General features: G+C 38.7%; 1 protein-coding gene across 6 annotated transcripts in view; it reads left to right on the plus strand.

Moving 5' to 3' along the window:
- Nucleotides 1-26,334, plus strand: part of RAPH1 (Ras association (RalGDS/AF-6) and pleckstrin homology domains 1) — a 103,863-nt gene that overhangs the window by 19,711 nt on the left and 57,818 nt on the right. For all 6 annotated transcript variants that reach the window (XM_070387826.1, XM_070387836.1, XM_070387846.1 and 3 more), the window contains exon 2: nt 22,347-22,466. In XM_070387826.1, coding sequence (XP_070243927.1) covers nt 22,347-22,466 — 120 coding nt within the window. The remainder of the gene's footprint in view (nt 1-22,346; nt 22,467-26,334) is intronic.

Consider the following 26,334-nt stretch of genomic DNA (forward strand, 5'->3'; position numbering starts at 1 on the left):
ACAGCTGCACCCCATCTGTGGCTACTTTCCTTGGCCAGCTCTTTAGACCTGCCATCCTTTTTATCCTGTAGAGCTTTCTCAGAACTTTGGTCCCTCACTCTCAAGGTATTTTTCACAAGGAGAAGCACTGTATTATATTGTCTATTGCTGTGCAGTGGTTCACCCCAGAAGTTATTGGTTGAAGACAGTAGCAGTCATTTTATTACTATTTCAAATGGTTCTGGGGATTGACCAGACTTAGATGGTTCTTGCTGTGAATGTCTCATGCATTTACAGTTAGGGGCAGCTGGAGCTGGAGCCCTCTTCAAAGGATTCCTCGCTTATCTGTCTGGTGGTTGAAGCTGGGATCTCAGCTGGGACTGTGGGCTAGTTTCTACACTTAGCCTCCTTCTGTGTCCTGGCCTTCCTCACAGTGTAATGTTGAGTTCCAGCAGTGGCTTTCCAAGAGAAACAGCAAGTGGAAGCTTGGCACTTTTGATAAACTAGCCCTGGAAGTCACTCTCAGGATCACCTCTTCCATAGTTCATAGGTTTCCCCCCTCCCCCCTGAGACCAGAGAAGGAACACTTTACTTCTCAATAGGAAGAGTATTATAGCAGATTGTTGTGAGAAGAGCAGATGAGACTGGGAATACTGTTCAGTCATTTGGAAAATAACATGTTTTACCATCAGTCATTCAGTTCAGTCGCTCAGTTGTGTCCAACTCTTTGCGACCATATCAGGTGGATTTGCTGATTTTTCCCACCTTCTGTATCTGAAAAAATTTCATTACAGACAATGAAGCTATAGATATGTTCAAATGCCACTGTCTTCAAGAATGAAGGTTAAAAAATAATCTTTAATCCTATTGTCACTGTTTATTGGATTTTTAAAAATCTACAAATATGCAGACTGCATCCCAGTCTACTAGTCAGAATGTACTGGATGGACCTCAGGCATATATTTAAAGGCTTCATGACAACTATTGAAGAGGTTTCAAGCCTTCTGCTTGCACTCCACATGCATTAACTACTATCACCACCTTCCTATTGATTCACTAACATTTTAAAATATCCCTCTTCTCTTTGCATTCAGAATATATGGTATCAACAGAAAACAATGGGAGTCTATACTGGAGTGCCAAATAGTATGATATGACTGAGATTTAAAGGAACATACATGCTGTAGTCACCAGGGCAGTTTCATGAAGAAAGTGAACTTAAATTGCTTCTTGAAAAATAGACGGAGCTTAGATTTGTTTTCTGTTGATGGAGAAACTCTTCTACTCAATTGGTTGTGGACATTCTATTTTTAAAAATGGAAGCATCTTAGGGTCTTCCTTCATAGCTCAGTTGGTAAAGAATCTGCCTGCAATGCAGAAGACCTGGGTTTTATTCCTGGGTTGAGAAGATCCCCTGAGGAAGGAAATGCAACCCACTCCAGTATTCTTGCCTGAAGAATCCCACGGACAGAGGAGCCTGGCAGAGTACAGTCCATGGGGGTCGCAAGAGTCGGACATGACTTGGCGACTAAACCACCACCACCATAGTTGATATGAACATTACCTTTAATCATTAAAACAAATATTGTGGAGATGTTCACAGGGATCATTTTGCTCTCAAATGTGAAGATTAAATTCAAGGGATCTCTTTTTGATGTGGCAGATGTTTCTGTTTTGCTTGTCTGTTTCAGACATGGTTTAACAAAGTTAAAGACATTCCTCCTTGTGACAGCCTCTGAAAGTATATAATTTATTTCTGTGCCCAACTTATTAATCTGATTTAAGTAAATCTACCAATGGTATTTAACCCTTTTAAATGTTTTTATCAACCACCCTCTCAGAGAAGTGAAGAAAAGGAAACATTATTGATAGAAACTGGGCCACAGTGAAAATAGGAATCCCTCAATAGATGTGCCAGACACTGGTCTCAGTCTTTTGTTATTTCATGTATGTTTCACCATAAAGATGTGGAGTGATTTTACAAATGAGGAAACAGGTTTAGGAGGATTTAAGAAGGCTAGTACAAGTTCATGAAGATATTCAGTGTTTGAATCAGGTTATTAATAACTGGAGAGCCCCAGCTCTTAACCAAATGAAGTTCATTTGTTTCATCTGGGAAAACATATGAAACAGTGATGGAGTGAAAAATTGCAACCAAGAATGTCTTTTGGATATGGTGGATATGGTACCAGTCATCTGAACTTTTTAGTTGTTAACAAAAACAGGGCACTGACCATGATTTGAACTATGTGGTAAGATGAGAATCACTGGTATTTTGAATACCCCCTCCTTTTAAATTTTAATTTTTTGTTAGAGTTTTGTTTAATTTTAATTTTATCTGTTTTAATAAAACAGATAAATGTTTTTAAGTTTTCTGCTGCGTCTTTCTTTGAACTTCAACTTCCTCATTGTAATAGGATAGACTCTTGATGCCTCCTGCTTTCCTGCTTTTTGACACTAGAGCAGTGCACTCCCAGGCTCCTCCAGGATGTGTCTGTGCAGGTGCACACAGGCGGAGGGATTAGAGGGACTGGAAATGCACAGCCACAGAATAAATGTCACCATTATCCTAGAGTTCTACATTTACTTGATGATAGGCAGTTTTCAACACTTTTTCTATTTTAACTTATAGAGCAGAATGTGAGATTAATATAGATTTTTAAGATAGTTGAACTCAAAATAAATTTTAGGTGTACAGTAAACCCATTCCCGGAGAAGGCAGTGGCACCCCACTCCAGTACTCTTGCCTGGAAAATCCCATGGACGGAGGAGCCTGGTAGTCTGCAGTCTAAGGCATCGCTGAGAGTTGGACACGACCAAGTGACTTCCTACTTTCACTTTCCACTTTCATGCATTGGAGAAGGAAATGGCAACCCACTCCAGTGTTCTTGCCTAGAGAATCCCAGGGACGGGGGAGCCTGGTGGGCTGCCATCTATGGGGTCGCACAGAGTCGGACATGACTGAAGCGACTTAGCAGCAGCAGCAAACCCATTCCAGGAATACTGTTCATTCTCTCACTGGTAGTCACCTTTCGTACTTCTTGGAATCCATACTTTGTTGTGCAGTAAGTCAAATTTAATTCTTTATTGTAATCATGATCATTTCATGATAAGGCTTCCCTGGTGGCTAAGTTGGTAAAGAATCTGCCTGAAATGTGGATGACCTAGGTTTGATCCCTGGGTTGGGAAGATCCCCTGGAGAAGGAAATAGCAACCCACTCCAGAATTCCTTTTTTTTAAAATTTATTTATTTATTTTAATTGGAGGCTAATTACTTTACAATATTGTAGTGGTTTTTGCCATACATTGACATGAGTCAGCCATGGGTATACATGTGTTCCCCATCCTGAACCCGCCTCCCACCTCCCTCCCCATCCCATCCCTCAGGGTCATCCCGGTGCACCAGCCCTGAGCACCCTGTCTCGTGCATCGAACCTGGACTGGTGATCTATTTCACATATGATAATATACATGTTTCAGTGCTATTCTCTCAAATCATCCCAACCTCGCCTTCTCCCACAGAGTCAAAAAGTCTGTTCTTTACATCTGTCTCTTTTGCTGTCTCACATTTAGGGTCATCATTACCATCTTTCTAAATTCCATATATATGCATTAATATACTGTATTGGTGTTTTTCTTTCTGCCTTACTTTACTCTGTATAATAGGCTTCAGTTTCATCCACCTCATTAGAACTGATTCAAATGCATTCTTTTTAATAGCTGAGTAATACTCCATTGTGTATATGTACCATAGCTTTCTTATCCATTTGTCTGCCGATGGACATCTAGGTTGCTTCCATGTCCTGGCTATTGTAAACAGTGCTGTGATGAACAGTGGGGTACACGTGTCTCTTTCAATTCTGGTTTCCTCGGTGTGTATGCCCAGCAGTGGGATTGCTGGGTCATATGGCAGTTCTATTTCCAGTTTTTTAAGGAATCTCCACACTGTTCTCCATAGTGGCTGTACTAGTGTGCATTCCCACCAACAGTGCAAGAGGGTTCCCTTTTCTCTGCACCCTCTCCAGCATTTATTGTTGATAGACTTTTTGATAGCCCTCCAGAATTCTTGCCTGGAGACAGAGGAGCCTGGTGGGCTACTTTCCGTGGGGTCACAAGAGAGTCAGACATGACTGAGTGACTTTCTTTAAGTCAAATTTAATTCTTTCTTGTAATCATGATCGTTTCTACTGTTCAGCCAAATGAGTAGATTCTGAGAGGTAAAACTGAAACTCAGAAAAACCCTAGAAGTATTAAATTACTAGAAGTCAAGCACCGTGAATAAGTTTTAGATTCTAGATGGGATGTCATGTGTTTTGAGAGTTTGGGCTGCAGAGAAGGTAGAAATGCCATCTTCTCAAACCTCATCCTCCCCTTGTGCTATGCCTAAAGAGTAGCTGGCCCTGGGTCCTTTTCTTCTGCAATTAAAACTAAAGAGACAAGGCTGATGATATATTTGAAGGGACTTAGAATGAAATCAGTAATTAAATGTTGATAATAGAACTTCAGAGAAGAATGGGTTGAGAGGGGTGGAAAGAGACCTTTTGATTTAACTAGTCCTGTATGTGTGTATGTGTGTGTGCATGTGCTGACAAAGAAAATGAGGCCTAAGGATTTAAATGATTTAGCCCATGGTTCCTGCTATATACTGGCAGAATAAGAATTTGCAGTCTCCTTACTCCTTGTTAAGGCTAGGCTAGATGGGCTTAGGCTGGTGGCATCTTGCAGACTTTGCTTAAATGGACCCCTTTTTTGGTAGTATTAGATAATGAAGGTCTGTTCTTAGTAATTCATATTTAGGGCTTAAAAATGAAAGATTTACTTACTTAAGTTTTCTTGTTAAGAAAATTTGTGTTAAATGTTAGAGGATGTTGATTTAGCATCTATTGCCTAAACATTCCCGTAAACTCGTTCTGAAACTTTAAGTAAGTCTATAGACCCGATCCTCTGTACCCAAAACAAATCTTGACCGTCAGTCTTAATTTATCTATATCTATTTGTGGTTGTTTAATGTCAGGAATCATGAGCCATCTTTGGTTGTTTTTCTGACTCCTGCCACAGTAAAATGCAAAGACAGAGGAAGAACAACTGTAAGTGTGATTTATTAGTGAAGTGATTTCTTCCCAGCCTTGAGTTTTTATTCAGAATTCTTGTTAATTCGAAACTTTTTTTTTTTTTTTTAACAACTACTCAACAATTGAGTAGGAATGTGTAGGAATTTGGACTAGCTCCTTTGAGGGATACTGAGAGAGGGAGTGATGGAACAGAATGAGGAGAATCTAAAGTGATGATATGTAAAGCAGGTTGCAGAACAGGATTATAGAATTTTTGTGTGTTTTCTACCCCCATTTTCAAAGTCTTTATTGAATGTGTTACAATATTGCTTCTGTTTTATGATTCGATTTTTTGGCCACAAGACATGTGGGATCTTAGCTTTCAACTAGGGATCGAACCCTCACACCCAGCATTAGAAGATGCAGTCTCAACTAATGGACCACCAGGGGAGTCCCAGGATTACAGAATTTTAGAATGAAACCTTGGAAAGGAGAGAAAGAGATAGAGGAAGTTGAGTGAAGAGATACATTGTGATAAATATTGATAAACTACATTGATACTTTGAATTTAATAAATTGTTTGCTTAAGACTAGTTTGATTTAGGTTTCTATCATGTACAGTGCGTATGTAAGTCACTTCAGTAATGTCTGATTCTTTGAGACCCTGTGGACTGTAGTCAGCTAGGCTCCTCTGTCCATGGGGTTCCTAGGCATGAATGCTGGAGTGGGTTACCATGCCCTCCTCCAGGGGATCTTCCAGGGATCAAACCTGCATCTCTTGTGTCTTCTGCATTGACAGAAAACCTTACTAATACTCATTTGTTAATTTTTATGAGAATCCATATAACACAGCTATTGAATCAAATTATATCCCTAGAAACGAATTGTTTTATGAGTCTGCTGAAACTAAAGTGCATTGTAGAATTTTTTTCTAAATCACTCCTCTGTTATAGAGAAATTAAATGTGTTGATTTCTTTAGTTAGTATTTTTGAAAGCTGGATAAGTTAGCCACTTTTTTTTTTTTTAAAGAAATGCACCTTTAGCTTTGAGTCATCTTAAATTAGATGTCATCTTAAATTTTGAGTCACCTAAAATTAGTAATATTTAGCAGGAAAAAAAAAAGTGGAAATTCAGATGAAGAATTGATTCTTTAGTAGTTGCTCTGGGTTGAAAAATGAAAACCATATGGTGTCTTTCTAGAAGCCTGCAACCTAGTTGGGTGTGGAGAGTGATAAGGCTAGTGCACAAATAACCACCACACAATACAAAGCTCACTAGTGATAAATGCCATAGAGAGGTACAAAGTTCATGGGCCTGTCACAGGAGGTATTATCTAATTCTTCTTTTGTTTAACTAGCATAGCACTTAATTTTTTTTAATCTGCTTTAAATTAAGATATACATAGCATTCACTTTTTTAAAGTGTAAATTTCAGTGTGTTCTGATATTCACAAGGTTGTGCATCTTCACCACTAATTCCCGAATAAACTTCTTTTAAAAATTAAAATGTAAACTTCTTTTAAAAATTAAAATGTTTTTAGCTATGGTATGTTCTCTGGTTCTCAGACTCCACCACCTCCCTACTGGTTTACATCTGGCTGCTTCTGCAATTTACATTGGCCACCTGATTCCTGAAGGCATTTAAGTTTGCTACCAGGCTTCCCTGGGACTTCCCTGGTGGCTCAGTTGGTAAAAAATCCACCTGCAATGCAGGATATGTGGGTTCAATCCCTGGGTCAAGAAGATCCCCTGGAAAAGGAAATGGCAACCCATTCCAGTATTCTTGCCTGGGAAATCCCATCGACAGAGGAGCCTGGTGGACTACAGTCCATGGGGTTGCAAGAGTTGGACATGATTTAGCAGCTAAACCACCACCACCCACCAGGCTGGAGGAGTTCTTTTTTTCTAGTTTCCTTTACTTGGATGCAAATGCCACCATTACCCTGGAGGTGCAGGTGTGGGGAATACTGACTGCTCTCCTGCTGAGCATCCTTTTTCCCACCTTTATCCCTTTTCCCACTCTATCTACCCTCTGACTCCTTCATATGGTCCCCACCTCTGCTGCGTGCAGCCTTTTGTGAGAGATGATTCTATTGCCCTCAAAAGGGCTTCCTTGGAATAAAATTTAAACTCCTTTTCTTAGCTTACAGATCCTTACATGATCTGGCTCTCTTCTCATCAGATAAATGCTTCTGCTCCATGACATTGTCAAACTTGTTCCCTCTCCCTGGAATGCTTTTCTCTCTGCTCTTTGTATGACTGATTCTGTCTTGTCATTCATATCTCATATTAAATATTACTATGCAGAGAGGCCTTCCCCTGGTCATTGAATCTAAAGCAGCTACTTGCTCCCTTTCCACACAACCCTAATTTGATTATCACCACGGTTGTCATGGGTCTCATTTTGTTGTTAATAATTTTCTCCCTTCACTAAAATGTAAGTTCAGTGTTAGTGGGTCCCTTATTTGTCACATGTATAACTGTTTCCTGAGCTTCTAGAATAGTGTCTGGCACATGACACAACATTTATTTGTCAAATAAATGGTTGTTTTGAACTCTGGCTCCTGCTCTGGTTCATCTGCCTGGATGATTCTCCCTGTTTCTGTCTTCCAGAAATTTGCCAAAAATCTCAGGTCCTTTGATGCCTTTGCCATCTCCAGCTCTCACTGCCTTTATCAGTTAATTCCCTTTTGTAATTGTTTATGTCATTTCAGTGGAATGAGATGTATTCTGTCACTATTTTGACAGGCTGATATATTTTAGTCAGGTTGAAAACATGAACAAAGGCCATGATAGGAAAGTATGGCTTGTTTTTTTGACTGATTGAAGGGTAGAAAACAAAGTTGAAAATTTAGGTTGAGGTCATGTCAGAGAGGGTCTGAAATCATTTGATTAAGAGTTTGTATTTAATTCAGAATGTCATGGGAACCTTTGTGGGATGTTTGAGCAGAATCATGACATGAAAAGAGTTTTTAAGAAAGGTTGGTCTGAAGTTACTAGAAAAATCTGAGGATGGTTCATTGTGAAACTGAACCAAAATAGTGGTCAACAAAATGAAAAGGAGTTAGAAAAATGGTTGCGCCTCCCTGACGATGACACTGGTGAATTGTTCTGTGATAATCTGATGCTGGGAGGGATTGGGGGCAGGAGGAGAAGGGGACGACAGAGGATGAGATGGCTGGATGGCATCACCGACTCGATGGATGTGAGTTTGAGTGAACTCCGGGAGTTGGTGATGGACAGGGAGGCCTGGCGTGCTGTAATTCATGGGGTCGAAAAGAGTCGGACACAACTGAGCGACTGAACTGAACTGAACTGAATTACAGTTTAGCAATGTGATTTTTATTTAGATGGATTGTATGGGGAACTGTATTGGATGTGTGTTCTATCAGTACAGTTACATGTTATAAATATCTTAGGACTTTTACATTAATGAGAGAGATGAAACAGAAAGCAGACATCTCGGCTTTGTTGAGTGGGGATATTTGGTCAACTCTGGCAGTTCATATCCCTGGATGTTGGCAAGAGGTCAGGGAATATGTTAATGAATAATGCAGGGTGTTAACTAGTGTTTCAGTGTTAACTCCCTTTGTTCTCCATTTAGTAACAAAAACTTAAAAATCAAAACATCTTTAAAAACAACTCCAGCTTAAAATCTATGTTTAACTTTAGCTCTATTATTTGATTAAACACTAGTCTTTGATTTAGAACTGTATTCTGATTTCTTCCTGACCTACTTGTAATGTTCATCAACTTTTTTTTTTCCACTTTGTTACTTGTTTTTTTCATCCAGAGTTTGGAAATGATTGTCTTTTGCCTCTGAAAGAATTAACTGATGAGTAATTATTTTTCTAAGCTGTTAAGCTTTTATTTCCACTAAGGAAAACTAATTTTATGATGATCAAAATAACCTTAAAAAAGTTTACTGAGTGAACCAGGCAAATGCAGTTTAGAAAAGGTAACACATGCCTACATAATAAAAACCATATGTTGGAGAAATATGCAGTTGTCTTCAGTTAATTTTTTAATTTTAAATGATTTGCTAGTTGACATATTTTATTTTCCTAACTAAACTACAACTTCTTGAGGAGTAGAGACTGTTCTTTCTTTTGTCTCCCTCCCCTCCCTTCTCTCTCCTTTAATTTATTGTGATATAATTTTAGACTTATGGAAAAGTTTTAAGAAGAGTGTAAACAACTCCCATATTCCCTGTACCTAGATTCACCTATTATTTACATTTTGCCTAATTATCATGCCTCTCTCGTCGTTATCTGGGGCTTCCCTGGTAGTTCAAAGAGTATCATATCTACACACACACACAAACAGGTTTTTTTATGAGCCAGTTAAGAGTAAGTTGCAGGCATTATGCCTCTTTATGGTTAAATATGTTTCCTAGGAACAAAGATATTCTCATATAACATCAGTACTATTATCAAAATCAGGAAATGTAACATTGGGGGATACAGTACCATGATCTAATCTACAATTCATAATCAAATTTTGTCAATTATCCCAATTTTGTCCTTTGTAGCTATGTTTATATATATAATGTGACTTTTCTAGGTCCAGGATCCAGCTGCAGGATCAAACATTGCATTTAGTCGTGCTGTCTCTTTGGGGCGGTGGGGGAAGGTGAAAGTGTTAGTTGCTCAGTCTCGTCGGACTGTTTGCCACCCCATAGACTGTAGCCTGCCAGACCCCTCTGTCCATGGGATTTCCCAGGCAAGAATGCTGGAATAGGTAGCCATTCTGTACTCTGGGAGATCTTCCTGACCCAGGGATCGCACCCAAGTCTCCTGATTTGCAGGTAGATTCTCTACTGTCTGAGCCACCAGGGAAGCCCTTTCCTTTAATCTGGAATGTATCCTCAGCTTTTCTTTGTGCTCTTCACTGTTAACAGTTTTGAAAACTACAGGCCAGTTATTTTATAAAACGTCTCAGGATTAATTTAGGTAATGAATTTTTGTCAGGAATGCTACAAAATGAATATGCCTTCAATTGCAGGCAGATTCTTTACTGTCTGAGCTGCCAGGGAAGCCCCTCAGGAAGCATAACGTTTGCCCCAGAAGTGGTGATGTTAAGTTGATAACTTGGTTACGGCAGCATACCTCCAGTAATTTGTGGGGTGATACTTTGAAAATATATAAATGTCTCATCAAATATTCATCCACTAGTGTTAGCATCTATTGATGATTCTTGCCTGAACCAGTTGTTACTACAATGGTTGTAACAGTGATCGTCTGTTGTTTCTTCTGTGTTAATTAGTTGGCATATTACTGTAAGGAAAACTTTCTTGCCTATTGTTTATTTATATCAAACTAGATATAAAGACTCGGAGAAGGCAATGGCACCCCACTCCAGTACTCTTGCCTGGAAAATCCCATGGACGGAGGAGCCTGGTAGGCTGCAGTCCGTGGGGTCGCTAAGAGTCAGACATGACTGAATGACTTCACTCTCACTTTCCACTTTCATGCATTGGAGAAGGAAATGGCAACCCACTCCAGTGTTCTTGCCTGGAGGATCCCAGGGACTTGGGAGCCTGGTGGGCTGTCGTCTTTGGGGTCGCACAGAGTCGGACATGACTGACGCGACTTAGCAGTAGTAGCAGCAGCAGATATAAAGACTAGAGGTATCTTCAAGAAAATTACAGATACCAAGAGGACATTTCATGCAAAGATGAGCACAATTAAGGACAGAAACATTATGGACCTAACAGGTGCAGAAGATATCAAGAAGAGGTGGCAAGAATACACAAAACTATATAAAAAAAGATCTTAATGACCCAGATAACCACAGTGGTGTGATCACTCACCTAGAACCAGACATCCTGGAGTGCGAAGTCAAGTGGGCCTTAGGAAGCATCACTACTAGTGGAGGTGATGGAATTCCAGTTGAGCTATTTCAAATCCTAAAAGATGGAGTGGAGGTGATGGAATTCGAGCTGAGCTATTTTAAATCCTAAAAGATGATGCTGTTAAAGTGTTGCACTCAACATGCCAGCAAATTTGGAAAACTCAGCAGTGGCCACAGGACTGGAGAAGGTCAGTTTTCATTCCAATCCCAAAGAAAGGCAATGCCAAAGAATGTTCAAACTACCGCATAATTGCACTCATCTCACACGCTAGCAAAATAATACTCAAAATTCTCTAAGCAAGGCTTCAACAGTATGTGAACCGAGAACTTCCAGATATTCAAGCTGGATTTAGAAAAGAGATCAAATTGCCAACATCCGTTGGATCATGGAAAAAGCAAGAGAGTTCCAGAAAAACATCTGCTTCTGCTTCATTGACTACGCCAAAACCTTTGACTGTGTGGATCACAACAAACTGTGGAAAATTCTTAAAGAGATGGGAATGCCAGACTACCTTACCTGGTTCCTGAGAAATCTGTATGCAGGTCAAGAAACAACAATTAGAACCGTACATGGAACAATGGACTGGTTCCAAATAGGGAAAGGAGTACGTCAAGGCTGTATATTGTCACCCGGCTTATTTAACTTATATGCAGAGTACATCATGTGAAATGTTGGGCTGTAAGAAGCACAAGCTGGAATCAAGATTGCCAGGAGAAATATCAAGAACCTCAGATATGCAGATAACACCACCCTTATGGCAGAAAGTGAAGAGGAACTAAAGAGCCTCTTGATGAAAGTGAAAGAGGAGAGTGAAAAAGCTGGCTTAAAGCTCAACATTCAGAAAATTAAGATCATGGCATCCCATCCCATCACTTCATGGCAAACAGATGAGAAAACAGTGGAAACAGTGAGAGACTTTCTTTTAGGGGGCTCCAAAATCACTGCAGATGGTGACAGCAGCCATGGAATTAAAAGATGCTTGCTCCTTGGAAGGAAAGCTGTGACCAACCTAGACAGCATATTGAAAAGCAGAGACCTTAGTTTGCTGACAAAGGTCCATCTAGTCAAAGCTATAGTTTTTCCAGTAGTCATGTGTGGATGTGAGAGTTGGACCATAAAGAAAGCTGAGTGCTGAAGAATTGATGCCTTTGAACTGTGGTGTTGGAGAAGACTCTTGAGAGTCCCTTGGATTGCAAGGAGATCCAACCAGTCAATCCTAAAGGAAGAAAGTCCTAAATATTCATTGGAAAGACTGATGCTGAAGCTGAACCTCCAATACTTGGGCCACCTGCTGCAAAGAACTGACTCATTGGAAAATACCCTGATTCTGGGAAAGATTGAAGGCAGGAGAAGGGGACAACAGAGGATAAGATGGTTGGATGGTATCACTGAGTCGATGGACATGAGTTTGAGCAATCTCCACGAGTTGGTGATGGACAGGGAAACCTGGTGTGCTGCAGTCCATGGGGTTGCAAAGAGTCAGACATAACTGATATCAGTGTTGATTTGTGGATTCTTGTTTTAATCAGTAGGTTATACTTTGTGTCATAATTTATTTTGATCTTAAATGATCCCAGAATAGGCCCCTTCTGGCTGGCTCTTGTGTCCTTATGACGTGTCCCCATCTTTATTGAACATTTTCTGGCACAGTATTCTAGGGCCTCATCCTGTTATTTTCTCTAGAATCATTGTTTTAAGGATCTCTGATTACTTTTTGGGTAGAATATGTAACCCCAAACTGGGATCTAGATATTCTAATTGCTACTCAAGTGTTACTGCTATGAGGCCTTTTCAGTGGACATATCTGTAAACACACCTACACATAATATCTATTTCTAGCCTTCCCTTTTCCTCTATCTGTTGAAAACCTTGAGTTCATACTGATGATTCAAAAGCCAATCCAAATGGCTTCTGTGCTACAGGCTACAGGTGTCTAGCATTCTCTGTCTCCCAAAGTATGGGGTCCCTTCAGGGGCTGTATTTCCTGCTGTGCATTTGGCTGTCTTATAGGAGAATAGGACAAAAGTGGAAAAAAATAGTAGTCAACCACCACCCTAATAAGGCTTTCAATAATTTCAAGACAATTTCTCCTACCCAAGAGAGTAGTAAAGTTGTAGCCTCTGTTTCAGTTGAATCTGGAGAGTGCATTAACAGTATCAGCCATCCCAAAGAAATAACTATGGGCTTCCCTGGTGGCTCAGATGGTAAAGAATCTGCCTGCAACCCAGGAGACCTGAGGTCAAGCCCTGGATTGGGAAGATCTCCTGGAGTAGGGAATGGCTATCCACTCCAGTATTCTTGCCTGTGAAATCCCAATGACAGATGTGCCTGGTGGGCTACAGTTCATGCGGTCACAAAGAGTCAGACACAACTGAACAACTAACACTCACCTCCAAAGATAACCTCAGACCCATGTAGTATAGCAGGAAAGGTCCCAAGTGTGGAGAAAAATGAGTAAGATGAACATCTCTGGATGTAGCTGTGGAAGCCACATATACGCACACAGACGCACACACACATATGTATATATACACACGCACTTATACACGATACTGGTTTCATAGGACTGGTGTAACAAATCACCACACACTTGGTGGCTTAAAAAACAACAAATTAATTTTCTCACAGTTTCTGAAATAAGCTTGAAAATATAAACATAAGAAATTTACACTTATTATTTTTGTTTTCAGTTTTTTGTTTTTCAGTTGCTCTGTGATTCAGATTATGGTTTGTGGTATATGTGTAATAAGTGATTATAAAACTGATCATTAAAACATCTTATTTCTGAGTATGTTAGGAGTTTCTTGTAGAGCACTGGGCTAAGATTGTTTTTTCCACTTAGATAAGCAGTTCCTGTTTGGGATTTAGTAGCTTAAGATATGCAAATCCAGTATAAATAAAAGCATGAATATGGTTCATCCTGTTCAAAGAATTCCTTTACTAGGGATTGTATTTAAGTAAATAAAACATCATATTAACAAAATTGGCTTTGATTTAACTTTTAGCTCTTAGGCATTCTAACCTCTATCAGCTGTAAAAGAGCTCTTGTTTATTTTTAATGCTGCTTTATATGATCTTTCAAGGCTATGGTTTTTCCTGTGGTCATGTATGGATGTGAGAGTTGGACTGTGAAGAAGGCTGAGCGCTGAAGAATTGATGCTTTTGAGCTGTGGTGTTGGAGAGGACCCTTGAGAGTCCCTTGGACTGCAAGGAGATCCAACCAGTCCATTCTGAAGGAGATCAACCCTGGGATTTCTTTGGAAGGAATGATACTAAAGCTGAAACTCCAGTACTTGGGCCACCTCATGCAAAGAGTTGACTCTTTGGAAAAGACTCTGATGCTGGGAGGGATTGGGGGCAAGAGGAGAAGGGGATGACAGAGGATGAGATGGCTGGATGGCATCACCGACTCAATGGATGTGAGTTTGAGTGAACTCTGGGAGTTGGTGATGGACAGGGAGGCCTGGCGTGCTGTGATTCATGGGGTCGCAAAGAGTCGGACACGACTGAGCGACTGATCTGATCTGATCTGATATGATCTTTAGTTACCTCACAGTTAACGTACATGATAATGAAGAGGATGTGTTACATCCTGGGTTGTCAAAAAACAGAAACAGAAATAGAGAAGGCATATAAGCATGTGAGTCACCACCATTAGTATATCTCTTTCCTCTGGATAAGGAGGGGTTCACAGTGGCTGGCCCAAGAATAGTACACCTCTCTATTTTTTAGGGAGTTCAATTCCATGTAGAAACTTTACAAAACTTAGTACCAGGTGTCAGCTCATTCCCAGAGAGTCAGGCCATGCAAGTTCCCCCATGGACAGTTTGTCTACTGGGCGTGCTCCTGCAGAAGCCTTTGGATAATACAGCACTTTGCTTCTTTCTCAGTCTCTTTCAACTCTTAGGAGACCATAGCTTTTTTATGCACAGGCCTACAAAAGGAACTTTGTTCTTAGAGAATTTGTTAATGAAGATACCTCTGTGTTTACCACCTTTCCCATAGTTAAGGTTATCATTCTCCGAAGTCATGGAACATATTTTCTGCTTTCTTTGTATCTTGCATAATGCTATTTGTAGGCAAGGTATTTTGTGGCTCAGTCGATAAAGAATCTGCCTGCAATGCAGGAGACCCACCTGAGTGCAGGAGACCCAGGTTTGATCCTTGGGTCAGGAAGATCCCCTGGAGAAGGAAATGGCAACACACTCCAGTATTCTTGCCTGGGAAATCCCATGGACAGAGGACCATGACGGACTACAGTCCATGGCATCACATGTGTAGGACATGGCTTAGCGACTAAACCACCACCATTTTGAACTTGAGTGTTTTCTGTTGAGGGGTACTAACCTCCAGAGAAAATTTAAGTGATTGAATATACAGAAAGGAACTTCTGATTTTTTAAAAAAAACTCATCAGCTTTATAAATTAATAACATGAATAAAGTAATGTTTACTTGAGAAAAGGCTCACACTGGAAGATGATCCTCAAAAAAAGAACCTAGTGTGTGCATAGAGCATGCTGCTACTGCTGCCAAGTCGCTTCAGTCATGTCCGACTCTGTGCGACCCCATGGATGGCAGCCCACCAGGCTCCCCCGTCCTTGGGATTCTCCAGGCAAGAACACTGGAGTGGGTTGCCATTTCCTTCTCCAATGTATGAATCTGAAAAGTGAAAGTGAAGTTGCTCAGTCATGTCCAACTCTTAGCAACCTCATGGACTGAAGCCTACCAGGCTCCTCCGTCCATGGGATTTTCTAGGCACGAGTACTGGAGTGGGGTGCCATTGCCTTCTCCATATGCTCTTCTGCTTAGAGCATAGATATATAATTAAGAGACTATACCAAGCATGGGAAATTTAGAATTTTGGGGAAAATCAGTTTAGGTTCTCCCTTTCACATTTTGTCTGAAACTAAGCTACCCATGTAAAAATGTAGTAACTGCATTAAAGAATGAATAGCAAAATAAAACAAAATTTATATAAACATTTATCTGGCTTCTGGGTGGAGAAAAATTTACTGAATAAAAGAGTGTAAGAATGTTTTCATTACATTTAATAACTTGAAAAAGTTTAGTAGTGCGTTAAAAAAGTCCAACAAAGTTAAAAGGTAAAACCTGAGGAAAATGTTGCTCTACACACATGTTTAATATCTTGACTCTGTAAAGAGCTCATGTAAACTCAATTTATTATTTTCTCCTTTTCTACCAACCTTGCCTTTATACTGTTTTCAATTGGTTTATTAAGTTCTCAGTTCCTGTTTGGGTAGTTTGCACATGCTACTGTTTAGTTCACAACAGAACTAAGTTAGAGTTTTAGGTCCACAGAGAAACATCCCTTTTGGTGCCTTATTCCAATGAGTTAGTTCATAGCCCTCTATCCCCCACAGTTCTTACTTCATTTTACATTTTGTTGTGTCCTATTTCTCTCCTTTTCCTTCTCGGCTCTGACTTCCTCCCTCCTTTTGATGGGTTCTCTTCCTCTTTTTTTTTGCCTTACTAAATTTAACAGAGCTTTTTTCCTTATTGTTTCTTTTGTCTGATGTAGGTTTCCTTCCTCTTGCCTTTATTTTGCAAGAGTTGTATCTTACACAGTTGGGGGCACTCCTTGAACCTAGAAGTCTTCACAGCCCCTCTTCTCTGGTGCCTGTTTTTCTTTAGAATTATTTATCAAATTAAAGCAGCATAGGTGGTGTTTTCAAAACTGTTTTTGTGTTCAAGCTATTGAAACCTAACTGGACATTAAGAACTGAAATTCTAAATAATGCTGAGAAGAAGCATGGAATTTGCTTCTTCCATGGAGGAGGAGTAATTGGGTTGTGTTACATTACTTAGGAGATTGTGGTGCTGCTTAGTTTCTTTATGGTCTTCGGGAGTGCTTATTTAGAGTGTTCTGCCTTTAACCAAATTGTGGTCATGCAAAACTGCATTGCTTTTGTCTGGGAAGTCCTCCCAGTAGTTATGACATACTCTTGCAGTTCTCAGACTTTTGTGGGTATAAGCAAAGCCCTGGGGGAATTGTTAAAAATGTTCCACTCTTGGAAATTACTAGTCAGTAGACCTTTGGCAGGCCATTTAAAAGCTGACTTTAAGAAGAAGCACCCTAGGTAATTTTCATGCAGGTCATCAGCAGACCACACCTGGAAAAACATTGCTGTGTGGCATCAAGTCCAAACTTTGATGTGGCTTTTAATGTTGCCCCACCTACTCTCCAGCCCTATTTTCCATGGGTCTACAGCACACATCCTATGCTCCAGAAATGTTAAGCCATTTAGAGTTTAGAATTTAAAGATAAATTAGATAGAAATTAGTCTTGAGAGAAAGTACAACTTACACAAGTCACATACTTGGAGTGGCAAGAAAAATACATGGTATATAGCTAGGGTGCCACTCCAAGTATGTGACTTGTGTAAGTTGTACTTCCTCTCAAGACTAATTTCTATCTAATTTCTCTTTAAACTCTAAATTGTCTCTAAACATCTCTCTAATGTCCAGAGTGGCCTTCTGATGGTCTTTCACTTTTCTAATAACACTTATACAGGTACCATGTTCCCTTGGCTACTAGTTCTCCCCTTACCTCCTTCACGTCTGTGTTTAGTTCTTCCTAGTTGCCTTCTGGAGGGAGAGAAAAAAAAAAATAGGCTTGGCTTTCAAGGTCTTGTATGACCTGAAAGTCCTTCCTTAGTCCTTGACTTTTAAATCTCAGGACTCTTCCCTCTTGTTTTACTTGATGGTCTCACAAAAACAGACCGTCTTCTTTGCTTTTTATAATTTGCCCTACCTGGAATATGTTTATTCAAATCCTTAAGCTCTATTCTAAGCCCACCTTCTTGATAAAGATCATCATTCCATCTTGCAGTGAGGAAATCGAATAGTAAACCAAAATGTCTTCCAAGAATAAGGTTAATAGGGAAATTATGCTTGAATAATTAACTTCATGGAAAACTTAGTGGGAATAATATAATATTGTTCATACTAAAGCATACTAAATGGATAGATTCATTATGTTTAGTGGAGCCTTACTATGTGTATTACACATTTTAACCTGTAGTAATTGAAGCACAGTTATTCACTGTTATCTGTGAAATGAAACCAACTAGCATATAAACGATGATGGATCATTCCCCCTTATTCCTATTTTCACTTCATGAATAAACTAGTTTAAAATATAGTTAAATTATTATTAGCTTTAACCTGTTATTTTCTGTAACAAACATATGGTTTTGAAATAATACTCAAGCTAACTAAACTTTCTAATGCCCGGGTCCTAATTTCCTCATTTTTGCCAGTTGGATGTTTGCCAGGCATCTCTCAATCTGACTTCAAAACAGAATCCACACCTTTCCTTCCCTCAACCTGCTCCAAGGAACACCAGCGGGCAGGACAGTGTCGCTGGAGGAGAGAGTGGGAAGAGTGGTCAATGAGGTCCCTGAAGACCAGGACCACTTGGGGCCTTCTTGATTTGTAGCAGCTCTGAGTTGTGTTCTGTGTTCAGTACATCTGTGCTTTGGAAGAGTAAACCTTTTCCTTTGTGGCAGGGTATATTTGTTTCTTAAGGACATAGTTTCCATCAGATGTAATGGAGCGGGGAATTTGAGTGAAACTTTAATGTTCCTCCTAAAGTACCTAATTTAATAGAGTAATTTAATAGTATTTGTTCTAGTATGTATTATAGTTTCCTTGGGCCTATTTCCACATCATTAAGGAAAAACATCACATTAGAAGCTATCCATTTAAATCCTAATCATTTTTAAAATAAAATTAATGAGTTTTTTCTTTCTTTTTTTTTTAATTTCCCTTTTTGTTTGGAGGGAAAGTTGACTGTTGTATAATTTAATTTGCATTTTCTTCTGTCATCATTTCTAGTAGGGGCATTATATCATGTTGGGAAAATTCAGGTTTGAAATTGTGATTTAATTGGAGACAGGATTGATACATAGTAAAGAATGAATCGCCTTACCAGATTTGCTGATTTTGAACAGTGCAGAGCCTGTAAACTTTCTGGGGGCTCCTGATTTGTTGTGTATAGTAAATAGAAACAATTCCGTATTGGGGGTAGAAGAATAAGGATTAACATCACCTTCCAGGGAATGGAGAGTGCTGTTGTAGAGTATAGATCCTTTAAGAAATGTTCAGTTCAGTCGCTCAGTTGTGTCCGACTCTTTGCGACCCCGTGAATTGCAGCACACCAGGCATCCCTGTCCATCACCAGTTCCCAGAGTTCATCCAAACTCTTGTGTATCGAGTCGGTGATGCCATCCAGCCATCTCATCCTCTGTCGTCCCCTTCTCCTCCTGCCCCCAATCCCTCCCAGCATCAGAGTCTTTTCCATTGAGTCAACTCTGCATGAGGTGGCCAAAGTACTGGAGTTTCAGCTTCAATATCAGTCCTTCCAGTGAACACCCAGGACTGATCTTCTTTAGGGTGGACTGGTTGGATCTCCTTGCAGTCCAAGGGACTCTCAGGAGCCTTCTCCAACACCACAGTTCAAAAGCATCAATTCTTTGGCTCTCAGCTTTCTTCACAGTCCAACTCTCACATCCATACATGACCACTGGAAAAACCATAGCCTTGACTAGATGGACGTTTGTTGGCAAAGTAATGTCTCTGCTTTTGAATATGCTATCTAGGTTGGTCATAACTTTCCTTCCAAGGAGTAAGCATCCTTTAATTTCATGGCTGCAGTCACCATCTGCAGTGATTTTGGAGCCCCTAAAATAAAGTCTGACACTGTTTCCACTGTTTCTCCATCTATTTGCCATAAAGTGATGGGACTGGATGCCATGATCTTCGTTTTCTGAATGTTGAGTTTTAAGCCAAATTTTTTACTCTCCTGTTTCACTTTTCATCAAGAGGCTCTTTAGTTCCTCTTCACATTCTGCCATAAGGGTGGTGTCATCTGCATATCTGAGATTATTGATATTTCTCCTGGCAATCTTGATTCCAGAAATGTAGTAGGACCTAAATTTTTATGGAGAAGTATCTGAATAAAATGTAAAGTTCATTTAGATAAAATAACCCATGTGGTGACAGAAATTCAAGAAAAGGACAAAATTAGCAAAAGTTACATAAATGGTAAAAGTCTAATCATTTTTTCAAGTTTTTCATTTATTTCATGACTCTGTTATTGTTCCTTAAGTCATATGTTCCTTGAGTCAGTAGTTGTCTAAATAAAAATAAAACTATTAAAATATTTATTTATTTTTATTAAAATATTTAAAGAAAAATTTTAAAGTCCAAATAATTACTGGGTTTGAATAATAATAAAAAACTCACAAAACACACCAAACTTTGGTGTGAAGAATTCTGTTTGGATCCATGATAATTTAAAATACTCATATTCATTTTGAACTATTTTGTGTTTGCACTATAAAATTATATTCCTGATGTTTCATTTTTCCAGTGTCGTATCTTCTTTTTGGACATTTACAGTGTGTGCTCAGAGGGAAGTGCAAGCGTAAGTGTTTATTATATTAAAGCAGAATTCCTCCTCGAATATCTTTGCTTCTGGGTTATTCCAGTGTGTTTAGTTTTGAAGATTACGGAGGAAAAGGAAGTTGACTGTTAGATTTCAAGTTCTGTTGCTTGTTGGCCCTCATTAGGAAAACCGAGTATTCCTGCTCTTTGATGTTCTCAAACTAGCATTATTTGAGTAATTAAGTCAGCCTGATCAGATGAGCTTTTTCTTTGCAGTTTTTTGTTTTTCATAAGTAGCTAACTTAATGAAATATAATAACAGGTTTCTGTTGAGATTGATCTGTAAATAATTCAGCACTAAATAAAAACCTAAGAAATAGTATTAATACAAGTTAACTATAAAAACAAAATCTCTTTAAGAGCCACAAGTATGCATTTGAGAATTAGTTGATTCATGTTCCATTTGTCAAGGTAGAATGCCCTGAAATATACATTCTTACAGTAGTGAAATTAAGAAATGAGAATTTCTTAATTGGTTAAGTGGGATATCTGATTTTCAACATCATTAGAGCTAAATTCAGTTTTGATTTTGCAACAGTATTTGCTTGACCATTTCTATAAAATTTTATATAATAAAATCAGGTTTAAAGTTTAACTTCATGGCATCTAATTATATAGTTAAATTCCTTATGTATCTCATAACTACATATAAGGATCACAGAGGTGATTTTGTGGATTGCTGCTTTGGAAGTATAAGATGTATACAAATTCTTATTCTAGATTAAGGATATCTTTACTCTGAAAAATTGTTCAGGCTAGCTGACAGGTTGTATTTTGAATATTGCCCAGATCCACTGGAACAAAATGTGTGTCTTCGTAAATGTGAGTCAAGAGTATGGCATGTACAATGAAGATATTCATTATGTCTCTAGAAAGTTAACAGGTATTGCTCCAAATGGAAGGAAAAGATAATGTGGTCAAGTAAATTTGGGATATGTTGATTTAAAAAAAAAGCTTAAGTGTTACTGAAGATTTCTTAGAGCGTTTAATAATGAAATATTTTATATTAATCAGATTAATCTTAAAGAATTTTGAGTATCTGGTCAGTCATTGATCTTTGTTTTATATAACTTTTCCTCCCTTCACAAAATAATATGCAAATTCCATGTCATACCATTTTATTAATGGGAAAAAAGAAAATATCTCTTCTTTCAGGGGACTTAAACATGAAAAGTCACCACATGTAGGAAATTTTGTATATGAATTTAATGTATTCAATTCTAATTTTCTGACGTTTCCTATTTGAGTTTTAGTTCCTTGAATTTTTAAATGGTTAGAAAGGAAGGATAAGATGGAAGAACAAATTCAACAAACTGAACTATTAATAGATTCAAGATTTTGCATTGTCTTTTATGTGAAATGCTTTTTGGGTGAGATACTTATTTGAATGGATTTTTACAGAATAAGTAAGATAATAACTTACTAAAGTCTTCTGAAATTATTATTCTGTGCTATTTGGTGTGTTGCAAGATCTATTAGTGGAGAGAACTGTACTACCATAATGTCCTCTGATTAATGGGAGTGGTTTGTGATTTAAAAATTATTACTTCTGACTCAGTTCAGTCACTCAATCATGTCTGACTCTTTTCGACCCCATGAACGGCAGTACGCCAGGCCTCCCTGTCCATCACCAACTCCCGGAGTCCACCCAAACCCATGTCCATTGAGTTGGTGATCCCATCCAACCATCTCATCCTCTGTCGTCCCTTTCTCCTCCTGCCCTCAGTCTTTCCCAGCATCAGGGTCTTTTCCAATGAGTCAGCTGTTTGTATCAGGTGGCCAAAGTATTATCCGATAGTTTGTTTTCCTAAAAATTTGAGACTTAATTGCTCATTTCTATTCACTTGTCAACCTTATCTACATTTATGACTTCCAGTTTCCTTTTATAATATAGTCTTTGGTTTTCAAGGTTTGAATATATATCAGAACATAAACTGCATGATTTTTCAAGTTTATCATATAATTGTTCATTATACACATATCTGTATTTCAGATGGAGCAGCTATCGGATGAAGAAATTGACCATGGTGCTGAAGAAGACAGTGACAAGGAAGATCAGGACCTAGACAAAATGTTTGGAGCCTGGCTAGGGGAGCTAGACAAACTCACTCAGGTTAGAAACAGTGCGTGAAAAACTGGTTGAGAATTTTAAGTCATCACTATGTGTTCAAATTTTACTGTGTAGACCTCAGGATATGAACACAGGTTATGTTTTAAAATACTGCTATAAAGAGAAAATGTCCAAAGCATTAACAAGTAAATGAATAGTAACTCTAGGTACACAAGATACTCTCTTCTGTGGTTAGTTTAAGGAGGTTTTTTTTTTTTTTAATGCTTTTGACAGAAGTTCTGTGTATCTAGAGGGATTTCTAAAATCTGTTTTATAAATTGAGTTGCTGGCTAAAAAGTTTTAAAGCCTAAAATGTAAAAATCTAAATTTTAGCAAATCCTATTTCGTAACAGTGGAGTGAACACATTTTACAACATAAATGATATCCTCACATGCAGATATTTTCTATTACATGATCCCAGAATACTGACGAAGTTTCATCCCTGGCTTTATTTTAAAACAGTGGCAAAGTTTTTTCATTTTCTTTTATTGGATCTTTGTTTTGTCTTTTAAAGAATTATTTTGTCCTCTAAACAATATCACTTTTTAGAATAAAAGCAAATACTATTACTACCCTGGTTAATACATTATATTCAATATATATGAAGATAGTTAATTAACTGTATTAAACAACTCTAACTTTATGACGGGTTTCCCAGGTGGCTCAGTGGTAAAGAATCCACCTGACAATGCAGGACACGCAGGAGATGCAGCAGGAGATGTAGGTTTGATCCCTGAGTTGGGAAGACCCCTTGGAGTAAAAAATGACAGCCTGCTCCAGTACTCTTGCCTGGAAAACCCCATGGACAGAGGAGCCTGGCAGGCTGTAGTCCATAGGGTCACAAAGTCAGCATGAACAAGCGTGCACACAACTTTACAACAATGAAAACATTAGAACAAGACTTATTTCATTCACTCTTAACTAATATCTCTGGGAAGAACTTTTGTTTAAATTGCTTAAGTACGAAATTCGTTAACCAGTAGCAGAGTAGATGGTAAAGTGGAAACTTAAAGTACCGGTTTTTTTCTGTATCTCTTTCCATATCATTCTGGAATTGAAACTGAGAAGCTGTTCATGTAATTCTCGTTAGATCATTTTGAAAGGCAGACATGTTTGTGACCATAACCTGTTAATGATGAGTTTTGAGAAGAACGCTTTACTAGGGCTGCTCTGGTAGCTCGGCTGGTAAAGAATCCTCCTGCAATGCAGGAGATCCCAGTTTGATTCCTGGGTCAGGAAGATCCCCTGGAGAAAGGATTGGCTACCCACCCTAGTATTCTTGGGCTTCCCTGGTGGCTCAGATGGCAGAGAATCCACCTGCAATACTGGAGACCTGGGTTTGATCCCTGGGTTGGGAAGATCCCCTGGAGGAGGGCATGGCAACCCACTCCAGTGTTCTTGCCTGGAGAATTCCGTGGACAGAGGAGCCTGGTGGGCTACAGTCCGTGGGGTTGCAAAGAGTCGGACACAACGAACGACTAAGCACAACCAGCACAGCACAGGATTTCATAAGGTCATTCTCTTCATCTCCAGTCAGGAGAAATAACGTTTGTGGTGATAAAGCTCTTTTCTTCTGTAGTTACCAAACCTAATTTTAGTTTAATTCTTAATTTTTTTAAAAAAAAAGTGATTTTGGCATAGAGATGATGACTAGGCTATGCAGTTCTGTGCTGAGGAAGTAAAGGAGTGGAAATAGAAAATAATAATGAAGGAAAGTATGTGAGAGCCAGTTGTCGTGTGTGGGGTTTCCATTTTGTTTGTTTGTTTGTTTTTGGCTATGCTGCACAGCTGGCAGGATCTTGGTTCCCTGATCAGGGATTGAACCTGGGCCACAGCAGTAAAAGCCTGGAATCCTAACACTAGGCACCCAGGGAACTCCCAGGAGTTTCCTTGACTGTGTGTTTTATTGTCCATCCTTGGGGAGAGGCCAAAAAAGAGGAAAGACAGGCAGATACAAGCCTAGCCACTCTAGGTGGAGTAGACTTGATGCTGCTCCACTGTAGGTAACATTTCTACTGAATACAGGGAAATCTTATGTATATTTGTATAAACCTTCTGTATATTTTAAATCCCCTGACATACACATACACATGTAAGAGCCATTCATCAAAAAAGCTGGGTCCTAAAAAATGCTTTGACCATCCTTTTTTATGTATGAAGCTGTCTTACAGAGAAAACAGGTTAAAACTGTTGGAGAATATTTCTCACTGCTATGCGTGCATGCTAAGTCACTTCAGTCATTGCAACTCCATGGACTTTAGCCTGCCAGGCTCCTCTGTCCACGAAATTCTCCAGGAAGAATACTTGAGTGGGTTGCCATTTCCTCCTCCAGGGTATCTTCCTGACCCAGGGATCGAACCTGTGTCTCTTATATCTCCTACATTGTCTTTGTCAGGCAGGTTCTTTACCACTAGTATCACCTGGGAAGCCCCATATCCCTCACTGCTAGTAAGTTACTTTTTAACACTTTGGAAATTTTCAAAAAATATTTTACTAAGTTAGTGGCTAAAACTTCAGAATTGATTATTTTAGTTCGCCACAGTCATCCATGCACCTATATCATACAATGTTAATGGATTTTCAACTTTATATTAAATCATTTTTAAGTTTCTAGTGGCTGTTGAATCTTCTGAAATTGCTTGTAAAATTTTGTATGTATTTGTATTTTTCTGCAAGAAGTTTCATGGCTTTTATCATATTCTCAATGACATCCACTCCCAACCCAATTCCACCACCACTGAAAAAATAAAAAAGGTTAAAAAAAAACACTCCACTAGAGTACCCATTTCTTGGCATCAAGGAATATTTCCTATCATTTCCCTTTCTGCTCCAGCACCACGGACACAGCAGATAATTAATAATAAGTATTTGTTTATTTGAACTGATAAATAGATTGACTTTTAATATGTCCTAAATTATCTTCAGGTTTTACTGAAAACATTACCTACCTATCACTCTTCATTTCCACTGAGAGAAGGCGAATTAGGCCTTAACTTGTAGTGGAAAAATTAGGTTTGAGGTTAAAGAAGAATTTCCTAGCTGTTTCATTAAACTTTGAAATAAAGCACTGAACAGTTGTGGATCTCCTTCAGATGATAGCTTGAAAAACTGGATAGATACTATCCAAATGGATTTAGTTGAAACAAATGAATAAAAAAGATAGCACTCTATCTAATTCTGTGATTCTACAAAAAGATTGTTCAACATTCTTTTTCATTTGAAATCTATTTGATAATTAGAGAAATTAAAAATTTGAAAGACTAATCCTGATATTTGCATAGTTAAAAAGACACTGAATAACTACTGACCCTTTCCCTGAATTTCTTTGTTGTAACCACCTTATTTTCCTTATTGTAGAAAGGTTGGAGAGAAAAAAAGGGTCATTTAAAGAGGTGGTGAGTTAACTTACAAAACACCCTACCCTAAAGTGTAGAATGTAATTGTAGACTTAGCACAGGCAATATAGCTGGGTTATAGTTTACACTCACCTTGATAGAACATGAAAAGAACAGGATATTCTATCATTGTTTGAAGTTACAGCCACTTTCTGTTAAGATCGTGGCTCTCATAATTTTGAGTCCAGAATTGTGCCTTATTTTCAGAGTATTTCATTCTAAGAATGTGGTTAAGTTGGACCAAAAACAAATTCCTTTGAGGAAAGAGATAACAAAATTCTCTACATTATTCCTTTTTATTTCTTATCCTCATATCCCATATTCATGTACCTACCTTATTGTATAGTGAATTTATGTAAAATGAGCTCAGCCACTATACTCGTGGTATTTGGGAAGATACTTACTCTGAACTATGACTATGTCATGTGCCTTAAGTAAGCATATATCTAAAAATTGAAAAAACTATAACCAAAAT

This window comes from Bos mutus, chromosome 2, assembly GCF_027580195.1.
Source record: "Bos mutus isolate GX-2022 chromosome 2, NWIPB_WYAK_1.1, whole genome shotgun sequence".
Classification (NCBI taxonomy): domain Eukaryota; kingdom Metazoa; phylum Chordata; class Mammalia; order Artiodactyla; family Bovidae; genus Bos; species Bos mutus.